Here is a 21,555-nt window from a genome sequence, read left to right as displayed (position 1 = left end):
GTGTATCTCTGGATAGCAGTGGAAAGTCTCATGTGTGGCATCACATTTAGCTCTCTGAAGCCAACTCTCTGAATTGAAATGTGGAGCCCAGAAAAGGAAGAGCAAGATAACATAAGAACAAAAAATGTTGGGCAAGATTGCCTACAGATGGCGGCTTTGAAGGAAAGGCAGAAGAAAGAGTTTATAAAAGAAGCTGAAATTGGTGATTTAACAGCCCAGCAGCTGCTTGGTCACCAGCAGACAGAGAAGAAAAGCAAACTGAAGGCTCTGTTTTTGCAGAGTGTTCTGTGTCAGACTGGGAAGTAATTTTTTGCTCTGCTTCAATATTTTCAGTAGAAGCACCTCAAAATATTTCATACACTACAAAGTCATATCTCATAATCCAACATCAGTCTTTGTAACTACTCACTTTCTAAGGTGCTGCTTCTAAGAAAAGCAAAAATGCTCAGGTAGCAGAAAACCCGTTTCTTAACAATGATCCCATCAAAAATAGAAATTTCTCTTTAGCTATGAAAAAAAAATGCTTCTAAGATTCTTTAAAAGTTCTCACATGTTCAAGATTTTCTTCATTTCTGAAACTCTAATAGCTAATTGAATTGTGATGTTTTGCATACACAGCAGAAACTCCCCTCAAAATATTGACAGAAATACATCAAACACAAAATACATTTCTCTGACTAGCTAACATACACACTAGCTAACATACACACTAGCCTAACAACACACTGGAAGGGACCACTTGAACTTTCAGAGGGCCAGCCTTAAAAAGAGTGAGCCTGTTTCTGGATAGGTGACAGCTCCCAGAGCTCAGCAGGATGCCAGTGTCCTCCTGCAGCAGAGAAAGCCCCAACAGCAACAATTTTCCAAGATCTTGAGCTCTGCCACACTATTAGCACAGAACAGTTTCCCAGAGCTCAGATAGGCTCTCCTCTCCCTGAGACAGCTTCAGGCCTCACACTGCTGTGGAGTTTTATAATGTTCATGTGCTGAGGACGATACCAGTTTTCAATGCAATTAACCTTTACAGCCTAATGAAATGGCTCTATTGGCTATGGTGGCAGCAAGGAGCCCCTTGACACTGGCAGGCTCCTGAGGATGGGTTATCAGGGTTGCAGAGCATCACTGCTCCACTTCTATCTGCAGGCTGCAGCTAATCAATGCCAGACCTGAAAGGAGCAAGCAATGCCAGCCCCAGCACTGCACTCCAACACCGTATCGATCTCTGGGAGGAGAGGGGACTTGAGTCTGCGCCCACTGATCTGCTGTGTCACAGGCAGCATTCTTCCAGGAATGTACTCAGCAGCAGAAGCACCCGGCTGGGAGAAATGAGAAAATTCCTTAGGTGGGAAAGAGTTGCCTCATATATGATACGACGGCTGCAAACTCTCCCGTGGCTTAGCAGATCTAGGATGAAGCTTAGGGCTTTTGTGCTTGCTGACTTATCCTCCTTAGCTGAAGTACAATAGGCACATCAATGCTTTCAGGGTTGGGTGACAACTGCTGTACTCCAATGGACGAATTTTCTTTCAAGAAACAAAACCGTCTGTGCATAAAGTGGCCTCTCATCATGCAAGACTAACAGCTTTCTCCCTTGTCCATTTTTGTTGTTCTTCTTTTATTAAGGCTTGCTTTCGCTTACATCACTTACAGCATTTTCCATGTCAGAGCCAAGCCAGAAAAGTAGGAAAAATTGGGAGATGGGCTAAGCAAAAAAAACCCACCAAAATTCTTTAGACCTCAAAAGATGGCAGAAATGAGAAACAAAAAACAGATTCTGGTAACTGCAAATCAAACGCAGTCTGGATCAGTTTGCAGCAGATCTGGGTCAAAAGGAGACTTTCAACAGGTAAGCAGGAGAAGCAAGAAAAACACTGAGTCCTTTGTCTTTGGCACGGAGTATGAATAGATGCAGGGCGTGGACAACTCAATATAGATGCTTCCAAGGCAAAAAAAGGTCTCTGAAATTAACACTTACACACGCAGTGCAATACACAGGAACCTGCTCTCAAAGGAGGATATCTTCCAGAACCACAAAATATGCTTATCTCCATATCTGAGTGTGAAAATCAGGACGGCACGTGCAGCATATATTTAAATATATACTAATATAGGAGACTGGTAAAGGCTTCTTTACCATTCAGCCCCAAATGAGCAGGAATGCTCCCATCTTTCTCTGACCTATACACTTGCGTGGCACATAAGATTTCATCTAGACTATAGAGACTGAAAGTAAAGGACTTGGCATGCGTCACCCATCTTCAAGAATTTCTTTCTACTCAAGCAAAAATAGAAAACAATCTGATCTCTGCAACTGTGATAGGGTTGGCTGTATTATTAAATGCATTACTGTCATTTAAAAAGTATTTCACAGACCCACGTTGTTTGTCTCATTAAAGTATCTTCCCATAAGAACTTGGATTCCAGAGACAGGTTAAAGAAAGGAGATATTTCAATCAACAATTTACCAGCAAGGGAGAGAATCAGAGACTTAAGTCTTTGCTCGGGTTACCAAAGGAACTTATAGGAAAGCTGGGAACTGGGCTTTGATCCTGATCCCAGATTTATAACATTCAGCTTCCTTATGAAACAGAAGTTAGGAGAATAGCAGAATCCAAAGAATTACTTTGCATGCTTCCAAGAGCACGGAGTATATTTAATTTATCAGTAGGGACAGAATAACAGAAAATGAAATGGCTTTTTATTAAAAACCAAAAACAACCACCTCTCATCAAAAAAACTTCAAAATTTGTTCCAAAACTAAGAGTACATCTTAAGAGTGTTCAGGATTTTTTTTGTTGTTGTTCCTTTTGTGACATGTTTGCTTACGTTTATTTTCATTTATCTTAAGAAAAAGATCATTTTCACTGAGAAATTAAAACAAGGACAACTCATTTCAGCACAGCTAGAAAAAAAAAAAAATCAATTTCCTCAAGTTAAAGTTTTACTCTTTCTGTGAGAGAAAACAAACAAAAAAACAAAACAAAAACAACCCCACACATCCTAGAGAGAATTCCCACCTGCTGGGAACACAAACCAATGAACCAGATAGCAAAACGTAGCTCTCAAGAGCAGAAACATCAACCTGAGCACCTGTAGAAAGGAAGGAAACAGGGAAGAGTTCCCTCTCTGTCAGGCCAGGAAGCATCAACTCGGCTCTCAGTGAGCACCATAGTTAGGTTTGGGGAGTCTGTGCTGCCATCTTCAGGGATGCTTGCTTTTTTCCATGACCCAAAATCACAAACGAAGGCGAACAAGAAAGAAAGAATTTCAACATAAAGAAAACAAGGAGATGACAGCTCCACTCTTTTCCCTCCAAGACTGCTGGGTGCCTTGTGGAGAACTGGGGAAATTAAAACTGGGAGAGACAAATAAATCCTGCTTTGTCCATGCATTCCCAGGCTGCAGTAAAGCTAATCATTAGTGCCTAGACCTGATTTCTCTCTCTTCTTCTAATCCAGAATGGGATCAGGTGATTATTCAGCGTACCTCAATAGCTGATGCTCATTTGATTCTAACTAACCATCTTCTTTACGAAGCAATTTCAAAAAGACAGAGACCCTGACCCCTTCCCACTGGGCTGAGTTAAAATGAAACAGTTAATTGTGTGCCCACAGGGTACTAAAGTCCTGTTTGGTGAGAATATATCACAGGTATTCAAAAATTTCATGTATGTGTTATTCTTCCTCAGACTAAACAGCAAGATTTGAGAGGCTGTGGGGATAAATGCTGCATAATAGCAAAGGTAAATTGAAGAGGACAAATCAGAATCTCCTTGTTTCTGACCCAGCAGCCGTTTATGTATCTCAAAACATTCTGAAGTGCCTTTTGATGTGTGCAATTTTTAAAGGACAACCAATCCTACAGAGCTGTGAGCTCTTTGTCATTTCTCTGAGTTTTTACCTTCTCGCAAGTATTTCCTTTTATTTTTTTCCCCCAAAATTGCTTCACAGGCTCTCAGCCACAGCGTCTTTGCGTATCACTTATTGCACAATAAAATTCAACTTATCAATACTGTGTTTTCAGGTTGAAGATCATGTGTCTGTCCCTCAGCTGCTATACTGGAACATGACTTTCCTTGTTGGTAATAGTGCTGACCAAGTGGGAGCCGTGCTCTTCAGATCTCCATTGCCCTCTGGCCTCACTGCCCCCCAGTAAATATGAGTGCTCCATCTTCTCCACACATCTATGTGATGGAATAAGAAATAATGTTTTTATTCAAATTAAGCACCAACTATAAGCTCCTACATAGGTCAGTATAATGGCTGAAGGTTAGAGATATAAAACTGTACTATCCTGTTTTATTAAGAATCTATTCTTGCTTAAAGCTTTTGGCTTTGTATTTTATTTCATCTAGGATACTGTTATTACCTCACAAAATTGAAGTCTTTGTTTTGGATCCACTTAGGTCATTTTTAAAAAGTGATGAATTACAGTGAGTTTAGAAGCAACTTGTAGCACTTTTCAACCACAAGCACTTAAGACGCTACTCAAAATGGCACGTACAGTAAGGGGCTGTTCCACTCATCTCTCTCTGAGGCTTAATGCTTACAGCCCAGGCCCACAAACTGAAAGGAACATTATGTCCTGTTGAGACTGTAACAGAAAATAAGTAATGATGTAAAATTCTGAGTAGGAAGTTAATCAGAATTCAAGCATCCACCCAATAACCAATACCACTACAGGTGCTGGGCTGAGATGTCAGCAACAACTCTAGCTCTCCTAACAAAAGAGACTCCAACTGGAAAAGCTGATTGAACAGAGCAGAAAGTAGTCACATTGCTGATGAATCATTATTAAGCCATTCCACAAGATTTAATAGACAGCCTCTCCTCAGATCATGCTAGACCTTCTGGTGATCCATCACATGCAGCACATCACCAGCCTGGTCCATCTGCTTTGAGCACCTTTCCAACATGCACCTGCCTTCCTCTATGCCACCCCTCACTTCACAACGGACTGTTTGAAGTCACAAAAAGCCCTCACAGCCAGTACCCACAACACTTCCCTCTACAGGACCTGCGCTTCTAGAAGCATTGACAGAGAGCAGCTCACCAATGATGGGTGACATATACAATGAAGGACTCACGCTGTCATTTCAAAACCTTCCTAAAACGTAAATGCACTCACAGTCAATAAGACTGGGCAGATTGCTCTTTCCCAGTCCTGGCTTGCTGCTGGGGGAAAAACAGAACTAGCAATACCATTTTTCCTCTCAATTTTCTGATCTCTCTGCCTTGGTGCCTCCTCACTGCCTTCCCTACTTGCAGCAGACCTCAGGCAGTACCAGCTCGCAGCAGGCAGCATGCTGTGGCCCAGTCCTGCAAAGAGGCATTCCTGGTATTGTCCTTGGGGAAACCGCAAAGCTGCTGCTCTGCAACTCAAGTCTGAATGCGGATGGGGAGGAGCTCAGCACACTGGGTTTGTGGGGCTGCACAACGAGTCAGATACAGGGCCAGATCCAGAGGGGACAGCAGCAGCTCGTGCCAGCCACTGCAGAGTGGCATGAGCAGAGCCAGCACGAAGCAGCTCACCCAAGCAGTACTTCAGTTGGTGCAGTAATATCAGCCTAACACTTTCATGAGTGCTAAGTTCACACAAAAATGTTTTTTTTTAAACTCACCACAGGCGATTAAGCTGTGATCTAGATTAATTAGCTGCCATATTTCATGTTTAAAACCAGAACTGGCCCGTGCTGACACTGAGGAAACTTATAATTTTTTCACTCGTAACTAACGGCCTCTGGTTTTTCCACACTGCCTGGAGGCAAGGGGCTGCTCTCAGCCACACACCGCTAGGCCAGGCTGCACTGCACCCACTGCGGCAGCCATCTTGCCATGCTGCAGGGACCGGCGGGGAACCAGAGATCTAATGGAAGCGCTGACCCTGTCATAACCTATGTGTCCCAAGCAGCATTGCTTTGGTGTTGAAAACAAAAGATTGATGAATTGTATAATGTACTTCTACCACTGTTAATTTTTCTGAGTGTTGCTGGTTGGTGCCTCCTGGAGGCCAAAGGCCCATTTGGCCATACAACAGCATTCACTTCATCACCGTATCTGGATGCAAAAGCTGTGTCCTTGCCCTTCGGAGGGATAAAGGGACTGTGACAATGCACATTAAGGAAAGGACAAGTCTCACAGAGGTATAGCATTTCTGCATGGAAACAGGGTTCACCTTCTGCCTCCTATTTCCCATGAAGGTCTTTCACTTTGCACCTTTAAATCCCTAAATAAAGAGGAGACAAGCAACAACCCTGTTTACACAACATCACAGACTAGCTTTACCAAATCTAAATTGAGATGACAGACTCTCCTCTTCAGCCCCTATTTTGCTCCCTGTCCATTAAAATTATAACAAATGCTGTTCAAGTCCACCTCATCATTCAACAAGAAGGCAACAGGTAATGCCCAGTAATCCTGCAACACAGCACTGAGACTTGAAACCAGCAACAGTTTGTGGAACAGTCCAGAAAAATCTTTACAAATTGGCTGTGGTCCTCAGTTCCCCCTCCTTTTCCAGCTCAATGAATGTGAGTTATTTCTCCCAGGGTTATTCTATAGTATTTCTATCACACTGAAAAGTACAGCTGAGCTATTCCTTCTTTCACACTAAGTCAGTGTTGCTCTAATTCACACCCAAAGCTGCACAGGACTCTCACCGCACCCTGCCATGCTGCACTATCCCTGCCTTCTCCGCTCCCCTAAAGCAGAAGAGCAGTACCAGCTGCTGATGTGCATCCTCCTTCTATAGTAGCAGGGATGCTAAATACACAGTAATAAATCTCCTCATCCCACGGGAACAGTTCACTTTCCTCCTGCCCCACGACATTACACACAGCAGTTCCTTCCAATGTCAAAAGCACCGTTTCAAAGCTGCTCTGCCCTCTGAAAGATCCTGCTGCCCTATTTCTCTTCTCTGCCCTGCACAGTTTGCCCCTCACACCACCCAGGTTCCCTGCAGTAGGTGCAGGCAGCAGGCTCTGCTCTCAGCCAGCAACAGAGGACACTGAAGGGCTGTCAGGTGGGAGGGACCCCGTGTGCTGGCATGAGCAGTCTTTACATGTGTGCCCCTTCCTCGCCTCACAAGGACATTGCCGATACTTTCTCTTTGTGGCAGGGAGACAAAGAAAGAGAGTCCGCAGATTTGAAGGAAAGCCCATTTCCAGTCAAATGGTCACACAGGGCCTGTTGAATGTAAAAGGTGAGAGAGAAACACTGCAGTAGTTTCACAAGGTTTGAGCCCAGTTTATAGGTAAATCCTATTCAATTTTAGCAGAACAAACCTATGCATATGCTAGAAAAAAAATTCACTCCTCCCGTCCTCTCTCCTTCCCTTAAAGCTGTTGTATCCAAATTCCAGCTTTCTTCATGAAGAAATGGTTCTGTGCACATGAGAAAAGTAGTGAGAAATACATTTTTCCTTCTATGCTGCAGAAAGAAACCTTAGTCAAGGCAAGACACACACACACACACAGCAACTGCTGCCCTGGGCTTTTCATTCACCATTGCTCTGTCACAGTGTGAGCTCAAGCTTCATGACGCAGGAGTTAGCCTTGCTTTTCTCTCCTCCAGCTCACCATCTCCAGTCAAACACAGCTCACAGTGGAAGGATACTGCACCGTTGTCTTGCTCTACTCTCCTTATTGCTTCACACAGGTCTTCTTCCACAGGTTTCATCTCCACAAATTTGGCAAAGGACATTCTCATCTCAAGCTCTCTGGAATTCTCCACATGCTGGATCGCTTCTTTGGAGACCTGCTTTACTCTCCTGTGTTTTTACCCCAATAATATTCCTCGCAACTTCAGCAAGTTCACACTTCACCTCCTCTCACACCTCATTTGGCATTTGTCCTCTGTGCATTTTAGCAATGCATCAAACTGCTCCCCAATTACCACTATGAAGCCTTCCCCAGCATACTCCAAATTATTATTTCAGCCCTTTGGGAATAATTTCATGCATTGGAAGCACAAAACTTGAACTCTGAAGGAAGTAGCCAGTGATCTGAGGCACTAGCAGCACCTGGCAGAGCTTTAGATGAGGAAAATGACTCCCCATACAAAGCTTTAGGGTTTTATTGTTTATTTTCCCCTTCAATACAATCTCTTGTATCAGTTCCAGGTATATCATCCCCTACTGTGATGCTGAGTTGAATGGCCTAGTATTAATGTTGTGCCAGTTTTACACTTCCATATGCCACCTGATTTTGACAGTTACTTGTCATTTACTCAAGTATAAATGCCAGCCATTTCAGATCCAAAGCACCTAAGAAGACAGTTTTAAAAGCAAGTTCCCAAACATGCTTGAATCTTGTAGATGGCTTCTTCATCTTGTGGGTCCTGCTTGTCTCTTTTCCCATATAAGTTCTTAACACCAGCCTCTTCCTTCAACAATACCGACAACATTTCATGGTTGTTAGTTGCTTTCAGATGATGGAAGTAACCTGATATAAATTACTTACTGCTGCAAGTGAAAGAGAACGTGTGAGCACGTCCCAGAAGGCAGACAGCAAGTACCGACTGTATCATTACAGGTAAAAGGTCTTCTATCATTGTAGAAGTTATTTTAAGAGATTTTTTTTGATGGCTCAGTAGTCCACATCATGAAAAGCGGCAAACCTTTATCCTAAGTCTCACACTGGTGATGTATCAAAGATGCAGCAAGACCACTCCAGTGGCACTGTACCAGAAGAAACAAAATACACTGAGGACTGGGGCTCAAAACAAGGCAATTCAAAAATGAGTGGATTGCTCTCTGTTAAATCTATATTTAATTGTTGCTCACTGCTATTCATTTACTCTGCTAAGAAAAGAACCATATAAAGCCACCTACTAGTAAGGAAAAAAAAAAAGAGACTATTTCGAACAAGTATGGTGCTATTAATAATACATAATGTAGAAAAGGTATATCCTAGACTCAATGAGAAATTAACTACATAAATTCCTGTATCTCCTGATGAGACAGAATTGATGCTCTCAATGAAGTGGTTATGAATTTCAAGCCAGTGTACCACCTGTGGATTCTTAACACAGGCTGTAGTAGCCCTACAATTCACATCCTAATAACCCAGTTACTCTCCCACCTGCCCACACAAGACACATCACAATACACTGTCCGTGAACCAGGTAGGGAATACTTCTCCTTCAGGTTTTACCTCGATTAATCTAAAATGTCCAGGCGTCACATTATTAGGGACAGACTGGCCAACTTCATTTAGGAAACAAACATATCAAAAGAAATAAACATATCAAAAGAAGTACACAAATCAGAGATGCACCCATAAAGATGGGAATGTATTTCTCAAAGGCTACCAGGGACTAAGATGAGAAGCTATGTTTTTCCTCTCCTAATCAAGCTTCTTTACAATGCGATCTCCATAGCCAGGGGAATCACTCCTTGGTGGACATGGTGACAGCTTCCAAACACTGTATTAGCAGGACGAGGAACAGAGTTTGCAGGATACAACCAGTGTGGTTAACCTCCCAAGGATCCCACGTTTGCATGTTTTCCCAGAACAGTTCAAAGTCAGAGATGCTGAGGCTCTTCAGTGTGACAGCAAGCTTCTCTTATAGGAGATGAAATTGTCACTTCAAGATGCTTTTCCCACCAAGGCTCTGTGTAGTCCTGGAAAGTTCTTCTGGAGCAGGTATTTGAAAGGATTAATCCAGATCTCCTCTTTGCCCACTGGCCTTTTTCTTCTCTACCCAGATATTCCATCTCCTTGATGTAGCCCATATCAGGCTCAAGCACTGTCGCAGCAACATACCACCTGTGTCCACTGGCTTCCCTTAACCTCTATCTTTAGCTATTATTATTTTTATTGTTTTTTAAATGAAATCTTTATCCCTCTGCTCCCTCACATAAGTGTTGCACAGCAGATTTCACTGAGAACAGGTGAGTTTTAGCATCAGAAAATTTTGGCTGTAAATTCTTCCTCTGTCTCAAGAGAATAATGAGCTTTCCTATGCCCACTTTGTGCCAGTTACCTGCTTTCAGCACAGAACAGCCTGATGTCTGTACTGAACACCATGCTACAAGCCAGCTAACCACCAGAAGAGGCACACTGAAGCTCAGTGGAATTTGGTGCCTTCCTTGAAAATGCCAGACTTAGGAAAACATCGCAAACCATTCACATACAGTATTTACATGGTCCCTTTTCAATCTACAGATTTCTGAATCAAATAAATTATAAATTACCTCCTGAGAGGGAGTCGAGAACTTATAATAGATACCAACCGCCCAGCCTCTTTTAATCCATCCAATATTAGACTCGTTATTCATCAGGATAACAATCCTATTTGCAAATCAGCTACCTTTATCAGATAACCAACAGGAGCTAGTACAATATCTATTAGTCCAACAATATCAGCACCAAGATATATAACTGCTTCTGTACAAAAACCCTTCTTCTAATCCTTCTTAAACTCAACAAGACTGATTGGTTTTTATTATTCATGAATTAATTTTTAACTCTTGCTCCAACAGGAGAATTGAACATATAACATTTTGCAGAGATCAGGGGAAAGAAACAGTAAGCTAAAAAAGCAGACCATACAAAAGCAGGTATTTTTTCTTTCAACAAACAGCTAAGGGGGAAAAGCTGCAACTATTTTTCCCTAAACACCTGGGCGAAAATTCTAATGAATGAGTGCATTAAAAGTGCACAAATACTACATCCTTATACTGCACGAGCTTTTGGTCTTTCTTTCATAAACATGCTCTTAAAAAATGGCTACGGAATTGAATTGGTTGATAGTTTTAAAAATAAGTCCACATTAGAACATGGGCTCAAGTGGGGAGATTCCTACAGAGATGGTCTGTAGTGTTAACTGTAAGTTAGGGCTCACAGCTTCTTCTGCAACGACATAACTGCTAGAAGAAAAGCAACTGCTCTGTTCTAATCTAAAAAATACAACCAATGGAATAAAAAGAGAATAATCATGAACACTGTAGTTATTGAAACAAACAAACAAACCAATCAAAGCACATCCTATCATCAAGATTCCCAAAGCAAGGGATTCCACAAGGGAAACAACCTCCATTCTGTGTCCTGCAAAAATGAAAACACAGTGAAAAGAAAAAAAGAGTTTCCAAAATAATCAAAAATTGAACAAAAACAGAAATCCAAACGCCCGACTTTTCATGTTACGCCGCAGGAGCCCAGCTTTATCTTTATAGCTGGATCTGCCTTGCAAACTGTTTTTCAAATTCTTCTATGGCATTTTATTTAACGAAAATCTTTGTTTCTCTTTAAAAATTACTGATTCCACGACGTATTGGTTTATAAACAGAACATCTATTGCCAGTTGTTTGATAGCTCCTAAACCTAAAGGCTCACAAATCATTGTATCTATTAAATCGTAACAAAAGCACCAAATTTTGGGGCACAAATGGTGTGTATGACATACTTGGATGGCATTCTGCTTTTCTAGAACAGCTTCCATGCCCAGCTATCTAAAGATTGACAAACTTTAATTAACCAATACTCAGGATGACCTTGTGATGAAGACAGACACATCTATCCCTAATTTTTATGCATTTACTCACAAACACACAACCACATGCAGAAAGACTGGTGTGAGACTTTGCACAGATAACTATTTGAGAGAAACAACACGGAGAATGAACATGCTATATATATAAGTTATATAATTTATACACCTCTTTTTTTCTGTTAACTTACGGTGTGTACATTTATTTAAAAAACAAGCATGGACACATACAGCAGGATATACGATGTCCATGCACTTACAGGTCTCTGTATGTAAGAAAACTGTTTCTGTCATAGCTGGACTCATTCTAGACCTCTACAGTGGGTTTGGTGCCACTATACAACTCGCATCAATTATTCTGTGGGAGACACATCCGGCAACATCTATGTAAATAATACATACATACAGACACATCAATACACTTAACCGTCATTTTCAAAAGGTCACATTTGCTACTGTCTGTTACGGCAAAAAAAGCCTTAAAAAGCAAAGTTAACATCCTTCACGAAGCCGAAGTGCTGCGACACAAATGCCCGTGTCAGGATGTCCCTATGTTGACTGTGCCAGCTGCTGTGCCCACTCCCTGGGCACAGTGCACTGCTGCTGCACAGCTCCTTTGGAAGTCATTGCTCAACAGTCAGGTAAACGAAGAGCCCTGTTCCATCCAGACACCCCCGCACCACCATCAATCTGATATCACAAACTGTGTCGGGCAATAGGCACCGATGCTTTTGCTTTTGCAGGAAAATGTTTTCAGCTTCTTCCTGCACCATTACCCCTCCGGTGGACAAAAATGACCTAAAAACCTCTATCAACAGAAATATAACAACTAAAAGAAATGGAATCAAACTCAGAGGCAAAATGTAGAAGCAGTACCCAGCGCGTATGAAAAAGGGCCGTGGAAGAACAGAATTTGTGTTCCAAATAATTAAATCTCTCATACTCCTTCCTCTGCAGCACCTTCTGAACCATTTAAAACCAGATAACATTTGTATGCCATACACAGTCCAGAAACAAATGAAAATAAAAACACTGCAACCCCTCAAAACTACTGCATAAGTCAACAAATGATTTAAAACATAAAAAGCAAAGGATAAAGGAAACATATACATTAAGATGTACATAGGTTGATTTTGGTTCTGGGCAACAAAAAGAATTTGAAATCAAGTCCTTGAAATCAGTAACGCTTTATGGTCTCCACTGCTGTGCTGTCAAATCTGAAAACCTCCTTGAGGTGGGTATACACCTTTTATAGCTGGGGAACAGACAGCATTGCTGAGAATGAGAAAGTTGGTCTGTCAGACCAACCAAATGAAAACAAAAACTGCACACGAGACTTCAGAAGAATAAAATCTGTCAAATCATAATTACGCAGTCATTTTTCTTTTGTTTTTTTAATACTCAAAATTAGGTAAATGTCGGTAAGAAATCTGATTGCTGATTGCCCATGTCGGCACGGTTTTAAGAACACACCAGTCGCAACACGGAAAATCACCTTTTTGCCTTATTGTGACCCAGGTGCTCACGCATTCTAAAAACCATCATCTTCATATGCAAAATCTTCACGGGAGAATTAAACGTTATTTTTTTTTAAAGCTGTTCCTTTGACCTTTCTCTTGAGTGAAAGGACAGCGAGACAATACACTCACCAGCATTGTTCACAATGACGGCTCCATCACCGGAGATTGAGGGCCGTTATTACTAAAGGGAACTTTAAAGTGCCGGGAGAAAAAGGGGAAAAATTAGAAAAATAACACTTCTAAATATGCCGTATCTACAACAAGGAGCCTTTCAGGAGAGCAGGCACAGAGCAACAAGAAATCATCAGGTAAAAACAGCTGCAGTAAAACAGACAATTCAAAACAAAAGGCACTACGATGAGAAATTGTCTCACGTTATGCAGCATACTCTAAGCTGGAGGTCCCGGACACACTTCAGTCTTCCACAATATGGGCTTTTATAATTCACGAAAAACATACGACCCTTAAGTACAAGGTAAATCCAACATCATCTCCAGGAAAGGAAAAGGAAAATCTGGACCGAAGCAAAGGGTTCTCAGCAGTTTCTCTTTACCCTACCGAGAACAAATTAGAACAGACTTCATTTTCCTTCTAAACTTTCAACAGGATGAAGTATTTGTGAGATGTCCTTACAGCCATGGCAAAAAAACTGTACAAAAATGTCTACACTACATCTCCTTCCTTTCACATACACAACGACACGGGAATAAATAAAACCAGGTCCAAAACCAGGACAGTCCTATTATCACCATTTTATTGCAATTTAAGTCCCATCTTGAAAAAGAAATGAGGTGACATTTGCTTGTAAAGGCAAAGGAGTCCTCTTTACATACACACAAGTTTGTGATTTTACGAATGAAGTCTGCATTGTTTGCTAAACCCTTACAGGGCAGGAATATTCTTTGTAGGACAACGAAAGTCAGCCGAAGGGTGACTAGGTGGAGGTTTGCTGGGATCCCACAAAATAAACAGGACTTCTCATCCATTTTTTCCTCCCCCATTCAGAAAGGGAGTGCAAGAAAATTCCAGCTCAGCAGGGACGCAGAGCCATCGCAGGTTGTGTGATAACAGCTTGCCACCTGCCTTTCGCAAGTTGTCTTTGCGAAGTGCAAGGGGCACCAAATAGTAACGTTGCCTGTGGTGATAGGAATGCACTGAACAGCTCAGTATGCAAAAGCACTTACTGGTACACAGTGCTCTTCACAAAGGGCATTGCTGAATGCTTTCCAGACTGTCAGAAGTGCTAGGACAGGAAATATTAGTGCGTGTGCCGCAGGAGGAATGTAAGCACTTGCTATCACAATAAAATAAGGTATTAGCAAATGTAGGTACGAAGCTGCTCACAGCAAAAAAATAAAAATAAGGGACAAAAAAACACCTAGCAAATAGCAAACTTAGCTGCAGTCAGACAAAAAGGAGCATTTCTTTGCAAGATCAGCAAGGGTTAACAGCAGTGCACGAGCTCCCATCCAGTCAAGATAGGGTCAAATGATGTGCAGTGAAAGTTTCAAGTCCTCAATCCCCCAGAGCTTGTTTGCTAATTACATTTGCAATTACAAACATGACAAATATATTATTATACAGTGTGTTCCACCTTGAGCAGGCACGTTCTCCTCCTGGACAGCCACAGCCAGCAGCCAAGCTCACGAGCACAGGCAGAATCAAAGCACACCATGCTCCAGCTGCAAGGCACATTCTGTGGACATCGCTACTGCTCCAAGGGGACAGGGCAAGGCTGGTGAGAGGCAGCACAGCAAGGATGAAACAGACGCAGAGTACACTACAACAGTTTAAATCCTAAGTAGTAAAACTTACCAGATCAATAAAAATTAGTAATAATTAATACTAAATTCTGTTCCTGATGACAGGCACCAAGCACTTTGCACATGTAAGCTGCGTAGGGATGACTACATTCAGAATTCAAATGCGGCTGATACAGGGATGGTAGAAAGAAATCAAGGTTTTCCTGTCTCCAGCAGGATCACCAAAAACAAGCACTGCTAATATCACCTTAGTTAAGTCCAACTGCTAAACAACCAACCACTTGATTTGCAGGTTTCTGTTGAAGCTCTTAACCTGCTTTCCCACCCCCCCAGTTTCTACAGCCGCATTACCTAGAAAGCTCAAGGCTGGGGTGCGGGCAGATGCTACATTTCCTTCCTCTCAGCGCACAAACTAAGAATTCTGAACTGTTCTGGCTGTAAAGTTAACAGCAGGAGATCCATGGAATAAAACGTAGGTGTTACTGGGAATAATTTCTCAGTCTCCACAGTCTGCAGCAGAGCTACTGCTTTGAAACAGGGGCTGCCGCTACAAACCTCGACTCTCAGCCCAAAGAGCAGGAATTAAAAGGAAAAACTGGGAACAGAATTTTGGATTTATACGCAAGCTGTGCCAGCACCTGTTTCTACTTTTACTATTTCTTCCTCTATTTAAAATTCTCTTCAATATTTCAGACTCTGAAGAAATTCTACCGCACTCGGAACAAAAACTGTGAAGTCCACCGGTCTCAGGCTGAAGCCTTTGCTCTTCTCCCTTCTTTAAGTCCATAAAAGCACTCGTGTCCTTTGAGCCCTGGTGAATCTGGAAACAGATGCACTGACACAACGCACAGAACTTCTTACTGAGCTAAAATTACTGGGAAAATACAGGATATTTCAAATGACAAGAAATTCCGAGCAGTGGTAACAGAGCTGAATTGGGGCTGGGGAACAGCAGCAAAAAGAGCACTGGGGATACAGCGATCCCTCGGAAAGGGAGAAAAAGGGATGTGAAATCTCTGTCACAGCAACTTTCTCTGATGCAATCTCTCCAAAGTCTTTCCCCCTCTCAGGCTAAATGCAATATTTATTGATTACTTCAAATCAATACAATGGAAAAAAAAAACCAAAAACACCCTACTTTTTAAAATACATTGATCTTTCCATATTTCTCAATAATTGATAATGATTAGACCATCTTTACTTTCACAAGTGGAATTGGAAAAGGAGGGAAAAGTTAATACAAATGTCATAAAGGTACCAATTTCCTCATCAGCCTCATGCTCAATACGCACAGTACACCAAGACCCAATTCTGCAGTGGGAGCACAGTCAGGAACCCAGCAATCAGGCTGCTTCCCCTGCAGAGGTTTTTCAGTTGTTTCTGTCAATAAAGCCCACGCTCCCCAGTTTGCAACTCCTCCCTGCCCCAGACTTTCAGACAGTCAGACCAGACCGCTGCGCATTCAGCTTCTCTGACTCAGATTTCCTCCCATTCACGGAATACGGACATTTCCAGTAACCTCTCAAATTAAGTCACATTTCCTCAGTCTGTGCATTAGAGTCAGTGACAACAACTTTGTCAATTCTCTGCTATGGGATCCAGGATTTGCCGTTTCATCGACTCAAAATTCCAGTGTTCTGTTTGATAGAGGGATGGAAAGGTATACCAGATATTCCTTTCAACTTTTCCTTTCTGCCCATAAAATAATTTTCATTTTTATCAGATCAGTGACTCATGTGTCTTTCTTGTACATCAGAGGAAACAGTGTAAGAGACACAGCATCTGGCAGCATGCCCTTATTTGCCAATGATCTTTATTTTCCTTTCATTATGGTTACTTGGTCAGTTTCTGCCTGTCGTGGAGAATATTAATTAGAAACGGAGATGGCAGTTTTGTGGTCCTGTCAGTATTTCTTGTGGCAGCTACAGCTGGGCAGAAAAAAATACTCTGGGACATGGAAGTTAATACATAAAAGTAATGCTGCCCCCTTTGAAACAGCCTCAGGTTTGCAGATAAAAAACGCACAATACCGATACACAGTGTGATCGTACCTACGTATGTGCATATAATTCCATATAAATATTTATATATGCACACACATTAGTGTGTGCATATAAATAATCACCTATTTTGTCTATCTGGGTGCTGTTCCCAGTGCCCATAAGCACGCTCCCTTCCTGCTATACTGCACAGACATCAGTACAGTGTAACTGATGTATTCTCGCCGTATGCCTCACCTGAGAGACAAACCGCAGGTACAAATCACTGCCTTTGTTAGCTTCCCAACTGGAAGTCATGCAAAAGGTTCTCCCTCAGAGCTGTATCACCAACACCAGGAATAATTCTCCCAAAGGTCAGTACCAAAAGGTAGAAAGCGGTCACCAAAGAGCAGATTCTTGGACAAGAAACCAAACACTGCCATAGAATGCACAGGGTCAAAGACAGAGGGTCAGTATCAGGAATCAGTATTTCCTTACTCTCACTGCAATGCCCTGTGCTGAGGAAAAGCCCTCAGCCCACCAAATGAACATCCCCGGCTCCTGATGCAATTGCTCAGACCTGCACAAATGGACAGAGGAAACTTTCACTGCTTCAGGAAGATTAATCCAAAACCTCAAGAGCGTGATGAAGAATAACAAATTCATTTCTCTTGTTCATTTTCATTCACTTTCGAGTGCATTACAAATATTGAGCTCCCCTTAAACTCCAAGGTGAATGGAGGCACCTTTCCTCTCCTTTGCCTTGGTCATGGTCTCTCTCCATAGTTGCAAGGTGAAATACAGTTTCCAGGTAACTGTATGGATCCCCTATTGAGTGACTGCAGCTCCTTCTCCAGCCACATTCTATCTTTCCTCCCATTTTCTCCTATGGCTTAATAGGCAACTAAACAAGGAGAGGCAGCCCGCAATGTTTTAAAAATCACTGTTAAATTAAGGTTTAATTTGATAACAAATGCTGCCACATCATTAAAAGCTTTTTTTTAAAAGGAAAATAACTATGATTTTTTTTTCAGTGGTTAACAGTTAGAAAGACTCACTGAGAACAAAAAGGATGACATGCTCACACAACCAGCTAGTAATACAAGCACAACTACAATACCTGTATTTACCCAAAACATTCATAATTAATTGTGTTACAATGGAGGAAGAAGCGGCACAAGTAGCATATATTGGGTCAACTCTTATTCTCAGCAACAAGAACGCAAGTCAAAATCTAACCCTAACAAACACCAGAATGTAAACCCAAGCAATAACCAACACGCTGCACACACTTTATTTTTTCTATGGTTTAGGGCTTCTCACGCTTTTCTTTTTCCTTCTCTCACTAACTTTTCCTGGACTTAGCCATACTTCCCCACTTTGTCACTGCACTCCTCTAAATAACCAACAGAACAAAAAATGGATTGAGACATTTGAAATGGTATTTCTTGGTCTCCCTCCCCCAACCCTCATCAGCGTTAGGATGGCAGCTACGTGGTACACACAGCCACCTCAAGCACTCCTCTCAACTGCGAGCACTACGACAGTTTCTCATCGCAAAGAGCAGGTGCACCGACTGCAAAGCCATGGGAGCTCAGCAGCACTTCCCCAGGGCCACCTCCACCTGCCTGTTGGGCGGCCAAAGCATTGGGAACGCAGCAGGGCACCGTTCATGAGCTGGGAGCTGCCCAAGAGCCCCTGGTGTCATAGCACAGGGACAGCAATCCAACGTGCAGGTTCATTCTTACTGCTCTCATGCTGTTGGAGTTCCTTTTCTCAATCCCAAAAGTAGAATAAATAAAAGGAAAAAGTTAAGAGACGCTATAGCAAGTGAAAATGATATACCTTTTGGCTGTGGGATTTTGATCTGATGTTTGTTTTCGAATGAAGGTAAATGCACTTTGTATTTTTGACTTAACATTAAAATGCTCCCAGAAGCACACAGAATAAATTCCCCTCAAGAAACTGTTTGTCTAATTCAGAATGGAGCGGCCACAAGTGAAGCGGTGGGGAAAAGAGAATCACACGGGTTGGGCTATTAATTTCTATCAACAATTCTAAGTCACATTGTAATGAAACTGCTGGAAGCAGGGGATCAAATTAGGAAGAAACGTGCATAAAGACTGACAACATCAGCAAGACAGACAGATGGATAAAGGACCGCTGTGATGAGGAAAGAGAGGTCAGTATCACTGCGGGTTTAGTTGGTTTTATGTGTTTTAATTTTACTAAATAGAATGCGTTCTTAAAACAAACATAATGAAACCGGCAAATGACCTCGCTCCTAACCCCTGCCCCACTCCCGATGACACCACAGAACCTGCGTAGGTGACACAGAGATTAACACGAAAACACAAAAGGGGACTGACTCTGCTCGGGGAGGTTTATCAGAGGGGAGAAACGCACATGGAACTGGATGACAGCGCTGAGAAGATTCTGCCTTGTTTCCTAACTTCCCCGAAAGGATCAAACCAAACTTAACACGTTAACGTGGCTCTGAACGCCGCGTTATCGCGCACCGCTCCGCGCACGATACAAAGAGCAGCGGCAGGTGCGGAGGGAGCTGCCGGCGGTCCCGGCTCGGGATGCTGCCGCCAACCCGGCTGCTCTGCTCCCCCCCCGCCGCCCCGGGCAGGCACCCCGCAGAGCGAACTGTGGGAAACTCCTTTCCCGAAGCGGATTTCGGGTCAAAATACGAGTTTTGTTACAACGATATATTTAAAAAATAAAATTAAAAAATCGCAACGGTATTTTAACAAATCTACTTTCTGTAACTGAACACGTATCTCCTTACAGACGCCTGAGAACCCACGTAATAAAAATCCTAACACCGACGGGAAGTACAACTGCGCAGCCTGGAGTGCCAGCGCTCAGCGTCAGCCCGTTCCTAGGAGATGAAGCGTTAGAGGGAGAAGTTACGGAGAAATAAAGCGTCGGCCCCGCGCACCGACTCCCGGCGCTGCCCCACGGCACCTGCTCGCACCCTCCCCGTTCTACCCCCGCGGCGAGGCAGAGGCGCACCGGGTCACGGCCCCGTCCCGTCCCATTGGCAGCGCTGCCGGTGCCCGCCCGCGGCTCGCCCGGTCCCGGCGCGACACAACGCGACGCACTCACTGGTTGTGGTAGCCGAGCGGGTCAGAGATGCACAGCTCGGAAATGTCCATCAGTCCACTTTGAGCATTCCCGGTTGGAGGAGATGAAGAGGGGGGAAAAAATAAAAAGAAGAAAGAAAAAAAAAAAAAAAAAGGAGAGAAATAAAAGAAAGAAAAAAGGGAAACAACAAGAGGACAACTCGGGCGCCGGGCGTGGAGCCGCAGCAGGAAACCGGCCGAGCCCGGCGGCAGGACACAGGCGGACGGGCCGGGCCGGCAGCTCCGCCGCGCTCCGCTCCGCGCCCGGACACTGGCAGCGGCGGGAGGCGGGCGGCGCGCAGGACCCAGCCACGGGGGATTTCGCCGCCCCGAGCCCCGCTGTAGCTTTAACACCGGGAGATGGATGGAGACGGACGAGCGGCGATTGGCTCCCGCGCGGGGGCTGGGCTTGGAGCGCGGCTGGGGGAGGCACGGCCGGGGGGGGCCCCGCTCCGGCCTCGCGGGCGCAGCGTTCCCGCGGGCGGCCCCGGGCCGGGCAATGACAGCCCGCCGCCCGGCCCCGGCACGGGATGCGGCGCAGCGGCGGCACGCGCGGCTCGTGTGTCCCGCACCCTCCGGGAGCGGAGGCCGCAGAGTTTAGGGTCAGGGGAAACCCCGCTTAGCGGAGCCCCGGGCGCAGTTCCTCCCTTGGGCGCGCCCCCCGCGGGCAGCAGCGCACACGGCCGGTCGCACCGGCCCGGCTCCGCACGCACAGGCCGATGCTCGCTGCGCTGACAGCTGCCCGCACAGCCCCGCATCCTCAGCACACGAGCGCCCGATCCCGGTTTCAAAGCAGCACCGATCGGATGTCGCTTCAGTGCAGCCTGAGAGCGTGCTGGAATAAACCCTGGCACTGACACCAGAATCGGACGTTTGGGATAAAAGCATGTATTACCACACACGCGCCTGTAGGTACAGACCCTCAGAAATGCTCACAATCAAAACCAGCACAAAATAATCCTCATGAAAGACTTCTAAGTGCTGTGTATACACCAGCTGCCCTGTCACGGGGCTTTCACAATCCCCACACACGTTTGCACACCCATGCAACCTCACTGCCTTCCTAGGGCAGCAGACAGTTCCCAGCTGAAAAATCCTCCACATACAAGCACACAAACCTCAGCTCCATGCCCACAGCTTTGTCCTGGAAGCCCGTCTCACATGGAGGTACCCTGCAGGGTCACTTCGGTCACTGCTACCAGCACTCTGACTTCCAAAGTCAAACCTTCCACGTCCTTCTCCTACACCTCTACTTCACACTTACGTGTCTGATGCTCAAATATACTAAAATAACCTTCACCCACAAACCAGAAACAGAGGCTTTTCTAAAAGGGAAATAAACACAACTGGATAAATCTTCACTTTCCTGTGTCAGGAAAATAAAAAAGTTGGAGCATTAAGGATACTCCTTAATACAAGGCACAGAGTCTATTTTGAGACAAGAGTGTAGCACAGCAGGAGAAGCAAAGATCCTTGAGAACTTTCCAGATGGGAGGGTCTATACAGCAAAAGAGGGAAACACAGTGTTTATTGCCATGTTTACAGCTGGACCACTATATTGTAAGAAAATCTTAGGTGAAGCCATCTCAGGAAGCAGACCATATTCAGAAAAAGAGGAATAATCAAATTCACCCCAAACCCCTCCTTTACTGAAGGCAGCCCAACTTTCTCAG

General features: G+C 43.8%; 1 protein-coding gene across 3 annotated transcripts in view; it reads right to left on the bottom strand.

The window, feature by feature from the left end:
- The window catches only part of ESRRB (estrogen related receptor beta), a 130,347-nt gene that overhangs the window by 55,490 nt on the left and 53,302 nt on the right, over positions 1 to 21,555 (bottom strand). Inside the window, exon 1 of one of the 3 annotated variants that reach the window (XM_015865111.2) lies at positions 19,866 to 19,992. The exons of the other annotated variants lie outside the window; for them this stretch is intronic. Coding sequence (XP_015720597.1) covers positions 19,866 to 19,915 — 50 coding nt within the window. The 5' untranslated portion in view covers positions 19,916 to 19,992. Of the gene's footprint in view, positions 1 to 19,865; positions 19,993 to 21,555 lie in introns of those variants that run through there. 3 annotated transcript variants of the gene reach the window in all.

This window comes from Coturnix japonica, chromosome 5 (genome assembly GCF_001577835.2).
Source record: "Coturnix japonica isolate 7356 chromosome 5, Coturnix japonica 2.1, whole genome shotgun sequence".
In the NCBI taxonomy this organism is placed as follows: domain Eukaryota; kingdom Metazoa; phylum Chordata; class Aves; order Galliformes; family Phasianidae; genus Coturnix; species Coturnix japonica.
Note: the sequence above shows the minus strand (reverse complement) of the source record. Positions and strands in the feature narration are given on the sequence as shown.